The sequence below is a fragment of the Chiloscyllium punctatum genome, chromosome 22 (genome assembly GCF_047496795.1).
Source record: "Chiloscyllium punctatum isolate Juve2018m chromosome 22, sChiPun1.3, whole genome shotgun sequence".
NCBI lineage: Eukaryota > Metazoa > Chordata > Chondrichthyes > Orectolobiformes > Hemiscylliidae > Chiloscyllium > Chiloscyllium punctatum.
Window position 1 is genome coordinate 69,915,714 of NC_092760.1, and position 20,762 is coordinate 69,936,475.

At 41.3% G+C, this 20,762-nt stretch overlaps 1 protein-coding gene across 4 annotated transcripts in view; it reads left to right on the forward strand.

Annotated features, from left to right (window-relative positions):
- The first annotated feature begins 13,760 nt into the window (after positions 1 to 13,760).
- The window catches only part of LOC140493766 (chromatin remodeling regulator CECR2-like), an 87,605-nt gene continuing 80,603 nt past the window's right edge, over positions 13,761 to 20,762 (forward strand). For all 4 annotated transcript variants that reach the window (XM_072592619.1, XM_072592620.1, XM_072592622.1 and 1 more), the window contains exon 1: positions 13,761 to 14,053. In XM_072592619.1, coding sequence (XP_072448720.1) covers positions 13,916 to 14,053 — 138 coding nt within the window. In that variant the 5' untranslated portion in view covers positions 13,761 to 13,915. The remainder of the gene's footprint in view (positions 14,054 to 20,762) is intronic.

A 20,762-nucleotide genomic window follows, 5' to 3' on the forward strand; every position in this document is an offset into this window, starting at 1 on the left:
AGTCTTCACCACTCCTGTACTCAAAGTCCACTTGCAGTAAAGGTTAACGTGTTCTTAATTGCCTGCTTCATCTGTAAGCCTTTAATGACTTATTGATGAGGACACTCATGTCCCTTACATCTACAATTTCTAATTTCCAAACATTTAAGAAATTTTCTGCACATCTGTTCTTCTGACCAAAGTGTATAACCTTTAATTTTTCTGGCATTACCATCTATAATGATATTATTCACTCACTAAGTCTGTTGAAATCATCTTGAAGCCATTTTGCATCTTCCTCATAGCACATATTCTTCCCCAGTTTTATGTCATTGGCTAATGTGTAAATCTTACATTTTGCCTTTTCATCAAAATCATTGATATATATATATATATAAGCCACTGCTGGACATGCACATGGATAGCAGTGAGTTGAGGGGTGCGTAGGTTAAGTTATTATACATTAGGATTAAGTCTCGGCACAACATCGTGGGCCTAAGGGCCTGTGTTGTGCTGTACTTTTCTATGTTCTAACTGGGGCCCAAGTATTGATCCTTGCAATACACCACTAGTCAGTCTGCCGATGTGAGAATGACCGATGTTCTCTTCCTATGTTTTATGCCTGTTAGCCAATATTTCATCCATGCTGGTATATACCTTGCATCCCATGTGTTTTAGTTTAATTTAACCTCCTAAGGAGGACTTTATCAAAACTCTTCTGAAAATCCAAGTTTTATAACATCGTCTTAATTGATTTTGTTGATAACATACTCAAATTTCTAATCGGCTTGTCAAACACAATTTCCTGTTCACCTGACCCATGCTGATTAGGGTCACTCAGCTGGTTACTATGTAAGTGTCACTTCATCACATTATTTGTAATATATTGTCACATTTCCCTACTACGAATGTAAGACTAACAGGTCTGCAGTTTCCTTTTCCTCTGTCTCCTGGACCTCAGAACATTAGGCTGGGATTCTAAATTACTATTCATGTGATATTACGACTATACCACTACTTCTCTATAATTTGATATTAATTTACACAAAGGAAACAAATGACATAGAAAATATTTTATCATTGAATGCTGTGCATCAGGGCTATTCAAGATATCCCTGATGCATAATAAAGACAGATCTTGTCTTTATTCTGAGGACATGATAGGCCAAGTGAAAATAATGTATATCAGCTGTTACTAACTATTTAAACAACCAACCGATGAAAAGTGATGTGAGTGTCTCAACTCTGGGATATAAGAATTTACACCATCAAGCAATCTTAAAAAAACAGATCTTTTGCTCAACACTCGGTGGATTAAATAAACCATGGATCCTCATTGATCCATTTCTGATTCCAAGTGGTTTTAAGAACTGTTCACTCACAAATGTCCCATGGATGATTCAGAAGACGACGAATCTGGGATGATGATGCAACTGAATTTGATAAGAAGATATCTGATGGAAATGATGAGCGAGATGATGATGCAGCTGCAGTACTGTGTAAACTATTTAAGGACAGCAGTATTTCAAGGTTTATATACATATAAGTGTAAAATAATCTCAAGACATACCAGTAGTTTCATGATTGTTTTCAATTGTAAGGTTTATAAATAAATCGGATGCACAAAAATTGTTTTGTTTTGTTGAATATGTAAAATGTGCTCTAATGTGTAGATACAATTTTAAGAAAACAATATTTGGAAAGTTATGGGAAGTAGTTTTTAAGCAAATTTGGTTTACTGCAAAGTCAGCCAGTGTCTGAAGTGCATTAACCTTTGGGACTTGAAATGTACAGCATCCTACAGTGACATCTAGTGACAAAAATGCCTATATGACATGCATTTGGAATACTGATACTGAATTTAAGTGATGTAAGAAAATTAAAGTCCTTTTAATCCCTCAACAGTTTCCCCTATGTTGTTTTTCATCAATAAACTTGCATTTAATGATGCTGTTAATGTAGGAAAATATCATGAAGTGTATCACCAGAAAGGAACCAGACAAAAATTGACATTGAGCTCAATGTACATATTTTTAACAATGTGATTAAATATGATTACATTTTAAAAGCATCTTTAAAAAGTAAAAGATGGAAAGTTTTAGGGAAGGAATTGCAGGGTTTAAGGCTTATGTGGCTAAAGTTAAAAGCCTCAAATGATGAAGAAAAGGAAATGGGAGTTGCACAAGAGCTTTGAGTAGGAAGAATGTAGAGTTGCAGGTCTTCTGGTTATACATAGACAGTCATAGAGTCACAGAAATGTACAGCATGGAAACAGACCCTTCGGTCCAACCCGTCCATGCCGATCAGATATCCCAACCCAATCTAGTCCCCTCTGCCTATCCCTCCAAACCCTTCCTATTCATATACCCATCCAAATGCCTTTTAAATGTTGCAATTGTATCAGCCTCCACCACATCCTCTGGCAGCTCATTCCATACACATACCACCCTCTGCGTGAAAAGGTTGCCCCTGAGGTCTCTTTTATATCTTTCCCCTCTCACCCTAAACCTATGCCCTCTAGTTCGGGACTCCCCGACCCCAGGGAAAAGACTTTGTTTATTTATCCTATCCATGCCCCTCATAATTTTGTAAACCTCCATAAGGTCAACCCTCAGCCTCCGACGCTCCAGGGAAAACAGCCCCAGCCTGTTCAGCCTCTCCCTGTAGCTCATATCCTCCAACCCTGGCAAAATCCTTGCAAATCTTTTCTGAACCCTTTCAAGTTTCACAACATCTTTCCGATAGGAAGGAGACCAGAATTGCACGCAATATTCCGACAGTGGCCTAACCAATGTCCTGTACAGCCAGAACATGACCTCCCAACTCCTGTACTCAATACTCTAACGAATAAAGGAAAGCATACCAAACGCCTTCTTCACTATCCTATCTACCTGCGACTCCACTTCAAGGAGCTATGAACCTGCACTCCAAGGTCTCTTTGTTCAGCAACACTCCCTAGGACCTTACCATTAAGTGTAAAAGCCCTGCTAAGATTTGCTTTCCCAAAATGCAGCACCTCGCATTTATCTGAATTAAACTCCATCTGCCACTTCTCAGCCCATTGGCCCATCTGGTCCAGATCCTGTTGTAATCTGAGGTAGCCCTCTTCGCTGTCCACTACACCTCCAATTTGGTGTCATCAGCAAACTTACTAACTGTACCTCTTATGCTCGCATCCAAATCACTTATGTAAATGACAAAAAGTAGAGGGCCCAGCACCGATCCTTGTGGCACTCCACTGGTCACAGGCCTCCAGTCTGAAAAACAACCCTCCACCACCACCCTCTGTCTTCTACCTTTGAGCCAGTTCTGTATCCAAATGGCTAGTTCTCCCTGTATTCCATGAGATCTAACCTTGCTAATCAGTCTCCCACGGTGAACCTTGTCGAATGCCTTACTGAAGTCCATATATATCACATCTACTGCTCTGCCCTCATCAATTTTGTTTGTTACTTCTTCAAAAAACTCAATCAAGTTTGTGAGACATGATTTCCCATGCACAAAGCCATGTTGATTATCCCGAATCAGTCCTTGCCTTTCCAAATACATGTACATCCTGTCCCTTAGGATTCCCTTCAACAACTTGCCCACCACCGAGGTCAGGCTCACCTGTCTATAGTTCCCTGGCTTGTCTTTACCGCCCTTCTTAAACAGTGGCACCACGTTTGCCAACCTCCATTCTTCCAGCACCTCACCTGTGACTATCGATGATACAAATATCTCAGCAAGAGGCCCAGCAGTCACTTCTCTAGCTTCCCACAGAGTTCTCGGGTACACCTGATCAGGTCCTGGGGATTTATCCACCTTTAACCGTTTCAAGACATCCAGCACTTCCTCCTCTGTAATCTGGACATTTTGCAAGATGTCACCATCTATTCCCCTACAGTCTATATCTTCCATATCCTTTTCCACAGTAAATACTGATGCAAAATATTTATTTAGTATCTCCTCCATTTTCTGAGGCTCCACACAAAGGCCGCCTTGCTGATCTTTGAGGGGCCCTATTCTCTCCCTAGTTACCCTTTTGTCCTTAATATATTTGTAAAAACCCTTTGGATTCTCCTTAATTCTATTTGCAAAGCTATCTCATGTCCCCGTTTTGCCCTCCTGATTTCCCTCTTAAGTATACTCCTACTTTCTTTATACTCTAAGGATTCACTCGATCTCTCCTGTCTATATCTTACATATGCTTCCTTTTTCTTAACCAAACCCTCAATTTCTTTAGTCATCCAGCATTCCCTATACCTACCAGCCTTACCTTTCACCCTGACAGGAATATACTTTCTCTGGATTCTTGTTATCTCATTTCTGAAGGCTTCCCATTTTCCAGCCAACCCTTTACCTGCGAACATCTGCCTCCAATCAGCTTTCAAAAGTTCTTGCCTAATACCGTCAAAATTGGCCTTTCTCCAATTTAGAATTTCAACTTTTAGATCTGGTCTATCCTTTTCCATCACTATTTTAAAACAAATAGAATTATGTACGCTGGCCCCAAAGTGCTCCCCCACCTGCCCTGCCTTATTTCCCAAGAGTAGGTCAAATTTTGCACCCTCTCTAGTAGTCGATATTGTGGAGTATTTTGAATACAATTCTAAGACTGAGGTTAGGTACACTGGAGTTGTATAAAGTTCACAAGATTGACATTACTTGATGGTCAGATTCATGATGCAGATAATATATTAACAAAAAGATCACAGTATAGTAGTCGGTGAAAAAGGTTATATAAGAATACAAAGAGATCTTGATCAATTAGGCCAATGGAATAAACTCTCCTGCTTAATTTAAAACCAGCAACACAGAAAAGATTTATCCCATGCAGTAACCTGTAAAGGGTTGAGTGGCCAAGAACAATTTAAAGTAAAAATTAACAACTTTATTTCTTAAAGTATAACAGAGAATAATTAACTGACAACTATGTACAAGTCCTTAGTCTAACCTATCTTTTACCTTACCTTGTATAATACTAGTCTGATCAAACTCCCAATTAAGATTTACAAAACAACAGTTCTTATCTCAAAACCAGGCAACTTTCAGTTCTTCTATTTGAATCTTCCTGTGTCTTCTTTTCTTCTTAGGGATTCTGCTTCACAGGTTACTGATCGAAAAAGGTACTTTTAAGAGAGCTATTTTTCAGGCAGTATTTTACCCACTGGGACTTCGCAATTTTCCCTGGTCTTATATGCCAAAGCATTGAATTGTGTCATTGGCTTTTAAGATTGTCAATATACTCAATTCAAACTTGATTGGAAATTGGTATTTTTTGGGGAAATAATTTAAACTGATTAGCCTAATTCAATTCTGGTTTTGACATTTCCAGGCGACCAGCTATTCCAGTAGCTGGAGCACATTTTACGTTGTGTCTTATCGAGAACTCTTGGTGCTGTCACTGCTAGCTTTTAACTCTTAAAAGATATAGTTCACCAGCAAATGGAATTTAATTTAGGTAAATGTGAGATTTTGCATTTTGGTGTAATGAACAAGGGCTGGACTTACGCAGTTAATGGTAGGGCCGAGAATGTGGTGCTGGAAAAGTACAGCAGGCCAGGCAGCATCCGAGGAGCAGGAGAATCAATGTTTTGGGCAGAAGCCCTTCATCAGGAATTGGTAGGGCCCTCGGCAGTATTGTCAAACAGAGAGACCTAGGGGTTCAGGTTCATTGTTCCTTGAAACTTGTGTGACAGATGGACAGTGCTTAAGAAGGTGGACGGCATGCTTGCCTTAATTGCTCAGAGCAATGAGTATATGAGTTGGGATATCATGTTCCGCTTGTACAGGACAACATGACATTGGTCAGGTCACTTTTGAAGTAATGTGTACAGTTCTGGTCATTCTGTTATAGGAAGGATATTATTAAATTGGAAAGGGTGCAGAAAAGATTTACAAGGGTATTTCCGGGACTGGAGAATTTGAGTTATAAGGAGAGGCTGGATAGGCTTGGATCTTTTTACTGGAGTGTAGGAGGTTGAGGAGTGACCTTATAGAGATTTATAAAATCGTGAGGGGCATAGTTAAGGTGAATAGCAAAGGCCTTTACCTCACAGTAGGGAAGTTCAAAACTAGAATGACTCCTCCTCCCCTCTCGCCTGAGGCATAGTGACCCTCAACTTAAACCACCCCCAGTCATCTCTCTTTAATGTGATAGCACCCCAATGGTCTGGTAAAATCATGGTTACTCTACCATTATATTTTTCCAAAAATGGTACATATTCAGTGAAGTATTTTGTGAAGTGTGGCTACTACAATAAGCTGCTAAATTATAAACAGCAAGGTCTGATAGAGTTTTCATTTAAAAGGTAAACTAGTTACAGATGTAGTTTACAATGCCCCTCAAATCAAGTTACTGAAACCATAATCAATTGTGGTTAAGTTACTGCAACATTATTAATGGTAATTGAATCTAATTTTAATTGAGGTAACTGACACTTTGTGAGGTCATATATAATTTAATGCTAACATAAATAATTGACCAAGTCTGTCCAATTGGGTAGTGCAAACTTAAAAATAGAAAATTATTTTGGTGCTTCTTTTGAATTAAAAAAAGTACTTTGATAGGCTTAAGAGATTTTTACGAGAACCATGTAGAATTTGTTGAATTTATAATGTTGAGTAGGCAGTGACAAAGAAAAGCACACTGATTCATTTGACTGTCAAATCATTTCAAAGGTGTTATGAAACTAGACATGTTAGGATCACTTTTTAAAGAACGAACTTACTGCTTCTTGCCAGCTTGACGCTGTGTCACTGTTACTCAGAACTAGGTCCTAATGGAAAACACCTGGGAGGACAGCAGAAGCCCTGTAGGAATGTACTCAAAGCATCTTTGCAGAAGTCAATCATCTCCACCCACTCATGGGAGTCCCTAGTTTGTGACCAACCAAAATGAATAAGATTAATTTGGAAAGGCACTGGATACAGCAAGCAACTTCGATGGAAACTCACAAAATGGAGACATCAGAAAGTGTATATAAATCTCAAAATAACTCATAAGCTGTCTACCAACTGTTCAAGGATCGCATGTACTACACGTGGCAAACTTTGCAGACTGCACACTGGACTTATTAGCCATCTCAGAACCAATTGAACTGGAATTAAAGCAAATCATTGATCCTAAGGGACTGACTAAGAGAGGAAAGACTGCCACCATGTAATTGTGATTTGGAGATGCTGGTGTTGGACTGGGGTGTATGAAGTTGAAAATCACACAACACCAGGTTATAGTCCAACAGGTTTAATTGGAAGCACACTAGCTTTCGGAGCACCTCTCCTTCATCAGGTGATAGTTTCACTTCTTTCATGTATAAATCACAAAACCTTTTTTTAAAAGTTGCATTAAAAGTTGCATGTGCGCATGTGGGTCTTTGTGTCTGTGTGTGTGTCTGTCTGGTTTGGGGGTTGTGAGTGTGAGAGAGAGTGTATATGTGTGTGTAGTGAGTGTAGAGTGTCTTAAGTCTGTGTGTGTGTCTGTGTGTCTCTCTCTCTCTCTGTTTGGGGTGGGGGGTTGTGAGTGTCTGTGAGAGAGAGTGAATATGTGTGTGCATGAGTGTAGAGTGTCGAGCAGTCCAGGACATTCAACACATATACACAGACACACACACCCTTACAGACACACTCCCACACTCACACATGCATCCGCTCAGAGACTTAGACCACTCTAAGAGTGCCAGGAAGGGAGGGTGGGTTGTTGGGGGGGCATGGACCTGACCAGGTAGTCACAGAGGGAGCGGTCTTTGCGGAAAGCAGAAATGGGTGGGGAGGGAAATATATCCCTGGTTGTGGGGTCCGTTTGGAGGTGGCAGAAATGTCGTCGGATGATGTGGTTTATATGAAGGTTGGTAGGGTGGAAGGTGAACACCGGGGGGTTCTGTCCTTGTTACGGTTGGAGGGGTGGGGTCTGAGGGCGGAGGTGTGGAATGTGGATGAGATGTGGGAAGGGAAATTGTGGTCTCGAAAGAAGGAGGCCATCTAGTGTGTTCTGTGGTGGAACTGGTTCTCCTGGTCCCCTGCCACCACAGGAATTGCAAATCCTGCGCCCACACCTCCTCCCTCACTTCCATCCAAGACCCCAAAGGAGCCTTCCACATCCATCAAAGTTTTACCTGCATATACACCAATATAATTTATTGTATCCGTTGCTCCCAATGTGGTCTCCTCTACATTGGAGAGACTGAACACCTCCTAGCAGAGCACTTTAGAGAACATCTCCGGGACACCTGCACCAATCAACCCTGTTGCTCAACATTTCAACTCCCCCTCCCACTCTGCCGAGGAAATGCAGGTCCTGGGCCTCCTCCACCGCCGCTCCCTCACCACCTGACACCTGGAGGAAGAACGCCTCATCTTCTGCCTCAGAACATTTCAACCCCAGGGCATCAATGTGGATTTCACCAGTTTCCTCATTTCCCCTTCCCCCATCTCACCCCAGCTCCCATCTTCCAGCTCAGCACCGCCCTCATGACCGGTCCTACCTGCCTATCTTCCTTTCCACCTATCCACTCCACCCTCCTGTCTGACCTATCACCTTCATCCCCACCCCTATTCATCTATTGTACTCTATGCTATTTTCTCCCCACCCCCACCCCCCTCTCATTTATCTCTCCACTCTGCAAGCACCTTGCCTCTATTCCTGATGTTGATTTTCGGGCAAAATTTGTTCCTCGGATGCTGCCTGACCTGCTGTGCTTTTCCAGCACCACTCTAATCTAGACAAAGACCCACATGCGCACATACATTTTGTGGGGTGAATTTGTACTTGCAGAGTTACATTGTACTTTGCTCAAAAACTGCATGAATTCATGTAAAACTCTGTCATTTCACTTTTTAGATTAGAATCAATCAAAACATCAAGGCATAGACAGAGAACACAGGGGGCTAACACCTTCAACATATTGTCTAGCTAACATCAATTGTTACAGTTAACCTGAGAATGCAACTTTTAAAAAAAAGGTTTTGTGATTTATATACGAAAGAAGTGAAACTATCAAGGTATTCGAACAGATGAAAGACTCAACAGCCAATCAAGGTATTTATTCAATGTATAATTTCAGTTACATCACACTGTAAATTTTTGCTGTAAATTCTGTGCCTTACAATTGTGTTCTGCACAACCACCTGATGAAGGAACGGTGCTTCCAATTAAACCTGTTGGACTATAACTGGTGTTGTGTGATTTTTAACCATGTAATTGTTATCATGTCTGTCAGTAGCTTTCTACCTGCTTCATGTACAATGATAGAGTGGGGTCGGGAAACATGTTAGCAAAGTCCTGCAATTAGCAAATTGTACAATTGACCACCAGTTTTTTTTTGCAGAAATAAAACTGGAAATACTCGACAGGTTTGACAGCATCTGTGAGGGAGGGAACAGGGTTAACAGTTCTGATGATGACCTTTCGTTGAAACTGACATGACAATGCTGCTCCTTTAACAAGGTTATGTTGTCCTTGGTTTTTTTCAGGGGGTTAGTAGAGGCAGAGGTTCCGATATGCCTGGGTTTATCTACTTGAAAAAGCTTTTAAGTGTTTTTTAAAACACTTGTACAATGAAGGGGGTGTGGCCAGTTATCCCAGGTTTTGATTTGGTTTGTTTTGAGGCTGCAGGTCAAGGAAACAGTGCCATGCCGATCCTGTCTCTCTCTGACATCTCTACTGTAAGAACCCGTGTTTGAATTTACCTTTTTAACAAGGGGGTGTTTATAGGGATGTTGCAAGTATTTGGCAGAGCATCATTAAGTTGCGATAGAATCGATTGGGTTTTCAGATAGGTTATGTTATTCCACTTTGTTCGTATATAAATAAATTGTTTTATTTAAAACCGAGTGGTTGGGCCAGCTGCATTACTCCTGGAGTATCCACTATTCCCCTTCTTAAAACAACTAGAAAAGTTAGGGTCTATACTACATTCATTAAATATTTTGAGGGCGTTTGGCCTGGTCCATAACACTGGAGAACAGAGATACTGAAAAAAACGTCTTGCAATTCTGAAGAGATTTCTTTCTCTGTTAATGCTGTTAGACGTGCTGAGTATTTCCAGCAGTTTTCTTTTTTACATTTCAGTGTTATATCTTGTAATAATTCTAGTTGTGTTGTTTGAAGAGTATTGGCCCTGATCAAAGAAAGAGGCCATTCAGCCCATCAAGACTGCAACGACCCTGCAAAGGTCATCCTTCCCAGACCCATCTCATCCCCATAGCCCCACATTTACCATGCTAATCCACCCAGTCTGCACATCACTGGTCACTAAAGGGCAAATTAGCAGGGCCAACCTAACTAATCTGCACAACTTTGGACTATGGGAGGCTACCAAAGCACCCAGCAGAAATCCATATAGACACAGGGAGAATGTGTAAACTTCAGACAGTCACCAAGGCTGGAAATGAACCCAGGTCTCTGGCACTGTGAGGCAGCGGTGCTAACCATAGAGCCATCCACAACATCAGCAAAATTAGGCCTTATTTAAATTTAATTTAAAAATACATGTCTGACATAGTATTACTTTTTCGACATTATATTTCTACATTAGTGACTACACTTCAAAACTACTTAATTTAAAGCAGAATCCTTTGGACATCATGAGGTCTTGAAAGATGTTTCTGAAATGCAAATTCTTCAAGACCTACTTAACAGGTCACTGACATTCTGCAATCAAAATCCCATTTCAGTTAAGTAACGTTTAGGGTTTATCTTATCTATATTGTTTCCTATCTCCATCAAAAAAAACCCATGCTTGATCTATAACCCTATCAGCTGGAACCCCAGCTCCAATCTCCCCTTTCTTCTCAGGTCCTTAAAAGTGTTCTTGCTTTCCAAACCTTGCTTATTGATCCCACAATATTCCAAATGTTTGAACATTCTTAATCATGCCTCTATCCAAACAAAATTGAAAGGGTCCCAACCAAAGTCACAGATAAGAAATAAGGGCACGAGTAGACCATTCAGCCCCTTGAGCATGCTCTGTCATTCCATATGATCATGGATGATCTGATTGTGCTCTTTACTCCACTCTTCTGCAAACTTTTCATATCCTTCAAATTTCTGAGATCAAATTTACTCTTGATAACATCTCTGAAATGACTGCCAGACTACTCAGACCTCTTGGCATCATGGTGGCCACCAACACACTAAAACAGCAGCTAATGAACTTGAAAGGCCCTATACAGATAACAAGCAAAACTTATGTCATTTACCAAATACCGTACAAGGACTGCAAGAAACACTACGTTGGACAAACAGGCAGAAAACTAGCCACCAGGATACATGAACATCAAATAGCCACAAAATGACATGACCATTTCTCACTAGTATCCTTATATAATTAAGGAAGGACACCATTTCGACTGAGACAACACATCCATACTAGGACAAGCCAAAAGCGACATGCACGGGAATTCCTAGAAGCATGGCATTCCAATCGAAATTCTATCAACAAACACATCGAGGTAGACCCCATCTACCAATCGCTGAGAAAAAAGGAAATGATATCACCAACCCAAAGAAACCCGAACATAGAAATAGAAAGCAGGAATCAGTAGCAGTACTTCGTCTGGAGGCCCACTGAAGATGTTACCTCAAAGGGTGACGAAAAGTCTTCAAATGAACCTTCCAGTTCAGCGAGCAAACCTACATCCACTTCCAGCATCTGCAGTTCTTTGCCTTTTTTAAAACTCAGAACACATTTATTCTGATCACCTTCTGTTACTCATCTTAGCTGCTTCCAAACACCTTCTATTGGCAACTTTAATTCCCTAGAGAAACTGAGGACTGCAGATGCTGGAGATCAGAGCTGAAAATGTGTTGCTGGAAAAGCGCAGCAGGTCAGGCAGCATCCAAGGAGCAGGAGAATCGACGTTTTGGGCATAAGATTTTAACCTACTGCAAATCCTCTTACAAGGTTGCCTTCCTTGAAGAAGCTCTCTTCCTCCCTCTACAAGATTCCTGAAGAAGGGCTTATGCCCAAAACGTCGATTCTCCTGCTCCTTGGATGCTGCCTGACCTGCTGCGCTTTTCCAGCAACACATTTTCAACTTTATTTCCCTGTCCTTCTCCCTCTCTCTGTGAAAGCAGACAAACCCAACATCTTGCACTCTAATCACATGGCACCCTTTGAAATATGACACCTCCAAGATGTTTCAGATAGAGGTTCAAATGTATTGTTCAACTGAATTTATTTATTCACAACAATGACCTTAGTTTTCCCAGAGACAAAAAAAATGTAGATGCTGGAATCCAAAAAAGACAAGCATGAGGCTGGAAGAACACAGCAGGCCAGGCAGCATCACGTGGAGAAGTTGACGTTTCAGGTGTAATCCTTCTTCAGGACATGAAGAAATGTCAACTTCTCCAACTCCTGATGCTGCCTGGCCTGCTGTGTTTTTCCAGCTTCCTGCCCGTCTATCTTAGTTTACCCAAACTGGCATTATTGCTGCATTGGTGTTTAAGTTATTGTTCTTCAAGATATTAAAATAAACTCCAGTTGATTTTGACAGGATGTAGTTGAATGCTTGACCTTCTTTACTCACTGTGCTTCAAACTTCTTGGTACTATATGTGATGCGGTTAGGAAATCTTTGGGAGACATGGTACTATGTATGAGTTATTCTTTTAATGATTGGACGAAGAGGAATACAACACGAAAGGCAAAGTTAGTATACAAGAAGATCCTCTACGAAATAGTTGAAGCTTTTTTCTCTCTCCCAGGCTACCATATTTGTTGAGTAAAATCTGAATTTCAATCCTCCATTGTTACAATTTCTACAAAGTTCAAAATTACACATTTTTTTCACAGAAATGTTCATGTCTTTTAGTTACCAATATGTATTTATGTATATGATTTATTTCAAACACGTCAATGTCAATTTTATGTTAGGTTTTACACTGCCTAATTGGACGTTTCGATTATTTCAGTCAGATTGAAGGGCTTTTTTCCAAAATATCCCTCTTCTCACCTGTCATAAGATTACCCTACATTTCTTGAATATTAAAACTTTCAAACAGAATGCACTTTAATGACCATATAGCTTAGCTTGCAAAATTCTGTGGATAAATGAATTCATGACTAATAGGAATCCTTGAAAACTGCCAATGGAAAACGTCGGGATGTGTTCAGTTTCAAAGATGTTCAATTCCAAAGACCTGTTGACGGTGCAATCACCGTTCTAAAACAAATCACAAATTAAAATAAAGTTTGTCTGTTATATAGAGATAGCTTGTGATATCGTAGCAGGTTTCGCCCCATGACATAATTACAAATTTAACTATACCCATGACTTCACAATTTAAAATTATTCCTTTAGTTCCACTACTGCAGGGGGAGACAAACACCACTCTCAAGATGGTCTTGCATTTCACAAACTCACACATAATGATGCCATGTATTAACAATCAGTAACCGTATAACAACCATAACTAACTTGGGGAACGTCATGTAATCTGTCCTGTACAAACAGGTATGCTTCAAATGGTCTCGAGCCGGCCGGCTCAAGATTCCAATTGTAACGGGTTGACTTCCGGTTCCCTGGGCACCTACAATCGTCTAACCCACAGGTGGGGGAATAACTTTAAGAAATATTAAAGCACGAAAGTATAAATAAGACAGCAGCACAATAATGCAATAATTAAATAAATAATATTTAGTAATTAATCTTTGCTGTGTCTGCCAGTATGATAAGTCGTTAAATCGCCTCGACTTTATTTGGGTAATGGCCTGAGAAACCCCCTCCCCTGAGTTGTTGGATGGTAGATGCGGCGCAGCGCGGCGCGGGCCGGTCAGGCTGTTGGTCACAGTCAGTGAGAGCCGAGCGGCGGAGGCGGCGGCAGCAGTGGAGACGGAGACTGTCGGAGCTGAACCGGCTGAACAGAGAGGAGTCGAGCCGGTGAAAAGAGGGACCGAGCGGGCGGCTGTCTGTGTGCGCGTGTCCCCGGGCCGGATGGGAGCGGCGGCTCCATGGCGCAGCCGGGCTGTGTGAGGTCGAGAGGCCGAGTGTCGGCGGAGAAGCTGCGCTCCTGGTGGGAAGTGCCGGCCATCGCTCACTTCTGCTCCCTGTTCCGGGCTGCCTTCTCGTTGCCCGACTTCGAGATCGAGGTAAATCTTTGAACCGAGGCCGAGGTGGGGGAGAGAGGGATGATGGCCCGGCCTCCCTCCGCCCGGCCTCCCGGCCTCCCTCCGCCCGGCCCCCCGGCCTCCCTCCGCCCGGCCCCCCATCCTCCCTCCGCCCGCACTGAGACGCTGCCTTCACTCGGAGACCGGCCGGTGATGAGAAGGATTTGACGCCGCGGTCTGTTTCGGAATCAGGCGGACCGGCTCTACCCAAGGCCCGGCCTCTCCCTTTGACCCCTACCCCGACCTCAGCTTCACATCTACCATCGGGATTGGGAACCGGGGAATTCCACCCTTTTCCTGCGGCCTTCGTTTTAGGGCTTGTGTTTAATCGATGCTTCTTCCACCTCGGCTTCAGCTGGTATTCCTTGTTTGTTGCCCACCTTTTGTGTTTAGTTATTGTTTTGCCTGCTCCAGCTTTAGGGTTGGGTTTTAATTGGCTGCTTTCACACGGGGTTCGGTTTAATTGTTTTCTGCGTTGAGGTTTACGTTATCATCCTGCTCGATCTTTAGGTTTGTTTGTCCCAAGCACATTCCATTGCTAGATTTACTATTTCTTTTAGTGTCATCTTGAGTGTGTTACTATAAAATCCAGTTAGTTTGAATAATCCGTGATTTAAGAGGATTAACATCCTTAAACTATTCCTGTTCATACATTTGTTTATAATACAGTATTGATTCAGGGGGGAAAAAAAACTTCCATTTATATAGATATGTCGTTTTTACGACCACCGGATGTCTCAACGTTCTTCATTTCTGCCAAAGCACTTTTTGAAGTGTAGTCATTGTTGTAATATAGGAAACGCAACAGCCAATTTGCACACGACAGTGTGATAATGATCAGATTATTTGTTTTTGTGATGTTAGCTGGGTGATAAATATTGGTCCAAGATAACCACTGATACTTTCCCTGCTCCTCTTCAAAATTAGTAGCGTGGAATCTTGTAGATTCGTGAGGTGGGGAGTGGTGACGGGTGCAGACAGCGCCTCAGATTAACGTCTCATCTGAAATACACCCATTCTGACACTCCACTCCCTTGGTATTGCAGTGTTGTGTAGTCCTTGAGTTTTGTGCTCAAGTCCTGCAGTGGGACAGAAATGAGTTACTACCAGCTGAGTTACGGTTGGTACTGATTCTATTTAGTGTCACGTCTGTACAATGAATTATGATGATCATGTTTAGGAATACTGTAACCTGCGTGTCGGTGTAAAAAAACTCACTATTTAATTGTGGCAATGTTCCAAATGTTCCTTTTCATTATTTTTGTTTGACTATAGAGGCTTAGTGACTCATCTCCTGTAATTTAAAGCATGACGTTATTCTTTTTGTAATGCATCTGTGTAGGCGAACTGTGGGAAATGGTGAAAACTACCTTGAGTCAGCAGAGGCAGTGACGTTGTAATGTTTCCTTTTAAGCAAGGTGTTGATGCAGAGTCTCAGGCGTATGTGGCTGTAAAAATTACTATTTCATGAGCCGTGACTGAGAACAGCTTATTTTATTGCTTATGTGTTGCATTCGGGAAAACAGTAATTTCTAAAATTAAAGCAAGTGAAAGCTGAGTACTTAAACCAACCGGGAGAAGAGAACTTAACCCTCACATGCTATTTAATTTTTTTTACTTAAGTTTCTAGACAACTTAGTGTCTACTCTTGGATTTTAAAAAATTGTTTTCATTCAATATGAAATTAACCTTGTTGTATTCGCGAAGGGAGGTATCACAGCACAGATTATAAATTATTTCCTTCTGCTGCTGTCAGGTTTAATCTGCTATCTATCTGATTGTGGTCTCCTACACACCTTGTGTGCATGAGCAATCATGTTAGTTATACTGCTGTTGTTGCTTTTTTTTAAAAAGAAATAAATATTTTGAATACATGTAGCAACTTTCAATACCTTGGGTTGACTCGAAGCACTTTACAAAGCTAATTAAGTACTTATTAAAGTCATAAAGATGTACAGTACGGAAACAGACCCTTCAGTCTAACTTGTCCATGCTGACCAGATATCCCAACCCAATCTAGTTTCACCTGGCCCATATCCCTTCAAGCCCTTCCTATTCATGTACCCATCCAGATGCCTTTTAAATGTTGCAATTGTACTAGCCTCCACCACTTCCTCTGACAGCTCATTCCATATATGTACTACTCTCTGCATGGAAATGTTGCCTCTTGGGTCTCTTTTATATCTTTCCCCTCTCACCCTAAATCTATGCCCTCTAGTTCTGAACTCCCACACCCCGGGGAAAAGACTTTGTCTATTTATTCCACCCATGCCCCTCATGATTTTGTAAACCTCGATAAGGTCAGCCCTCAGCCTCTGACACTCAAGGGCAAACAGCCCTAGCCTATTCAACCTCTCCCTATAACTCAATAAAGGAAACCATACCAAACGCCGCCTTCACTAGCCTATCCACCTGCGACTCCAATTCTAAGGAACTATGAGCCTGCACTCTGAAGTCTGTTTGTTCAGCAACGCTCCCTAGGACCTTACCATTAAGTGTATAAGACCTGCCACGATTTGCATTCCCAAAATGCAGCACCTCATACTTATCTGAATTAAACTCCATCTCCCACTTCTCAGCCCATTGGCCCAGCTGATCAAGATCCTGTTGGTAATCTGAGGTAACCTTCTCGGCTGTCCACTACACCTCCAAATTTGTTGTCAACTGCAAACTTACGAGCTATACCTCTTATGCTCCCATCCAAATCGTTGAGATAGATGATGAAAATTAGCACCGATCCTGGTGGCACTCCACTGGTCACAGGCGTCCAGTCTGAAAAACAACCCTCCATCATCACCCTCTGTCTTCTACCTTTTAAATCAGTTCTGTATCCAAATGGCTAGTTCTCCCTGTATTCCATGAGATCTAACCTTGCTCACTAGTCTCCCATGGGGAACCTTGTTAAATGCCTTACTGAAGTCCACATAGGTCACATCTACCGCTCTGCCCTCATCAATCCTCTTTGTTACTTCTTCAAAGAACTCAATCAAGTTTGTGAGACATGATTTCCCATGCACAAAGCCAAGTTGACTATCCCTAATCAGTCCTTGCCTTTCCAAATACACGTACATCCTGTCCCTCAGGATTCCCTCCAACGTCTTGCCCACCACTGACGTCAGGCTCACTAGTCTATAGTTCCCTGGCTTGTCTTTACCACCCTTCTTAAACAGTGGCACCACGTTAGCCAACCTTCAGTCTTCCAGCACCTCACCTGTGACTATCAATGATACAAATAACTCAGTAAGAGGCCCTGCAATCACTTACCTAGCTTCCCACAGAGTTCTAGGGTACACCTGATCAGATCTTGGGGATTATCCACTTTTGTGCATTTCAAGACATCCAGCACTTCCTCCTCTGTAATATGGACATTTTTTCAAGATGTCGCCATCTATTTCCCTACATTGGAAAAGGACATGGAAGATATACAATGTAAATACTAATGCAAAATACTCATTTTCTATCTGCCTTGTCTCCTGCAGCTCCACACAAAGGCCGCCTTGTTGATCTTTGAGGGGCCCTATTCTCTCCATAGTTACCCTTTTGTCCTTAATGTATGTGTAAAAACCCTTTGGATTCTCCTTAACTCTATTTGCCAAAGCTATCTCATGTCCCCTTTTTGCCCTCCTGATACTCCTACTGCCTTTATACTATTCTAAGGATTCACTCGATCTATTCTGTCTATACCTGACATATGCTTCCTCCTTTTTCTTAACTAAACCCTCAATTTCTTTAGTCATCCAGCATTCCCTGTACCTGCCAGCCTTTCATCCTAACAGGAATATACTTTCTCTGGACTCTGGTTATCTCATTTCTGGAGGTATCCCATTTTCCAGCCGTCCCTTTACTTGCAGATATCTGTGCCCAAATAGCTTTTGAAAGTTGTTGCCTAATACTGTCAAAATTGGCCTTCCTCCAATTTAGAACTACAACTTTAGAGCTGGTCTATCCTTTTCCATTACTATTTTAAAACTAATAGAATTATGGTCGCTCGCCCTAAAGTGCTTCCCCACTGACACCTCAGTCATCTTCCCTGCCTGATTTCCCAAGAGAAGGTCAAGTTTTGTACCTTCTCTAGTGGGTACATCCACATACTGAATCAGAAGCTGATGGCCATACGTGGCCGCAAGCAGCAATTTGTTAATGACTGGTAATCTGTATTTTAGTTGCATTTATTGAATAGGACATCAGTGTTTGGGAAGAAACCCTCTTGTTTAAAAAAAACCTATTTCATATCCATCTAAGAGCGCATCTGGGACCTCGGTTTAACAACTCATCTGAAAGATGCTGCCTCAAATGGTCCTGCACAATTTTCTGTCTCGGTCTGTGGAGTAAGGCTTGAATCTATGGTTTTCTGGTTTGGAGTTCATCAAGATTTGGTTCTTCCAGCTCATTGCTTCCTTGTAGTCAAATACAGTCAAACTTCACCATGACACTCATTGCTGATTCACACTCTTGCTAACTCATTTCTATACAGCAATTGAATTTTTCATGATTATCTTTAAAAAGGACATTGTATAATGCAAGCAGTTCCCTTTAGCATTAATACTTTAAGGAAGCACTTTTGAATATTGACTGAACGTTCAATGTTTGAAGTAATATACTTTCATTAAGGTATTTTAATCAAAAAAAGACAAATAATAGCAATGTGGATTAAAGAACTTTAACTTCTGGAACTTTAACCTCTGGAATTAGACACCTCTTTGTTGGCAGGAAATTTGTTACAGTCATCCAGTAGTGAATGATCTACATGAGTTCAGTTTGTCATGCATAATTCCATACTTTTAGTAGAACTGCAATGTTAAGTCTGTATGATGCCAATTTTTACCTCAAAGGACCATTGATATGAAAAAGATATCCAGTGATGAAAAAGTGATCCAGTAGGGACTTCTCCTTTCATGATGAGATTTAAGGTGAATTATAAGGTAGATCCAGATAATCCATGCTGTACTCAAGGGACTTGATGCATTGTATGAAAATAAAAGCGTTTTAGAGAAGCAGTGATTAACTGGTCCGTCAAGATTGCCTCTCACAGTCACAATACATTAAGTGTGATTTAAAACACCCACATCCACCAGCGTCATGTAATCTCCTGAAAGAAGCACAAATCATTGCGTTCCATGGTGTGGGTGTTGGTGTCTGGAAAATTCCTCTGCATGATCAAAATTAGCTCAAGAAATCATTGACATTGATTAAATAAGGCACAATGTCTTAAAGCACCAAGCACGTTAGAGGAACATATTCAAACACAATTGGACATTGCTACACAAAAATTTTAGGGCAAATAAGCAAAAGATTGGGTGAAAAATAAAATTGGTTAAGAAACACCGATTTCAGGAGAGAATCCCAGAACTTGGGACCTTGGTATTCAGATGTCAATCAGTAGTGAACTAATTAAAATCTAGGCTGCTCAAGAGGACATAATTGGACGAGTACAGATAGCGTAAAAGATTGTAAGTCGGAGAAGATTGTATATAGGATGGATTAAAGTTACAAAATGAATTGGAAACAAAAATGAGAGCAATCAAGTCAAGATATCTCTTAACTTGGTCATTTTGGGTCAGTGGATTCAGGTTTGATGGTGGGCAGGGACTTGATATGAGTTAGGACTGTGTGGCATCTTGGATGATCTCAGGTTTAAGGTGACTTTGTGAGATGCCTTCCAACCTTTGTTGAAATAGTCATGCCTACATCAAAGGTGGGAGGTACCTGGAACATGATGCCAGCTGAGGTGGTGGAAGCAGATATGATAATGTTTAAGAGGCATTTAGACAGACGCATGAGCAGGCAGAAAATAAAGACCAAATTTTATTTAACTGGTGATGCATTGGGAAATGTAAATGTTCAAAGGGATCTGGGTGTCCTTGAACACCAGCCAATGAAAATAAACTGGAAGTGCAGCAAGTAATTAGGAAGACAAATATTTTGGCCTTCATTGCAAGAGCATTTAAGTTCAGAAGTAGGCCACATCTTACTGCAGCTGTGCTGTCATCCTGTTTCTCCCCTCAGTTAAAGCAAAACGCTCAGACAGTATATACCTCCTTCATCTTTATTCCAGGCCCTGGAGGGAGAGAGAACAATCACCCATGTACACAGGGACATGAGTTCACAGTCTTCTCTGGAATAGCAATTTCTTAATGAACTATATAGTCATTTTACAGGGAGGAACATCCAGATAAGGCAACATACATATTGATTGGGTGACCATTACAATCAGCAAGTGTCTCTAGCAAAGATTAAGCCATCTGATGTTACACAATGAATGTTCTTAACCTTAACTGGCTTCATATAATGAATACTTTTCACCTTGTTAAACTCCACCCTTCAGGCACTCTGCCTCTATTCCTGATGAAGGGCTTTTGCCGAAACGTCGATTTTCCTGCTCCTTGGATGCTGCCTGAACTGCTGTGCTTTTCCAGCACTACTCTAATCCAGAACCTTGTTAAACTGACCTTACATACTGAATGCTTCTAACTTTGTTAAATGGCTATACATAGTGAATGCTTTTCCACCTTCTTAACCCATTACCCTTGCTTCCAACACTCCATTGTTAACTGCAAGTTCTTATCTGATCTGAGTCATGTTCAGCTGTACCTTGTGTTTCACAAAACTCACAACTTAACTCTTTCCCTACCTGCTTATACCCTACACAGAGGGACCTCAATTATCCAGAGCCGACGGGCAGTCAGGTTTT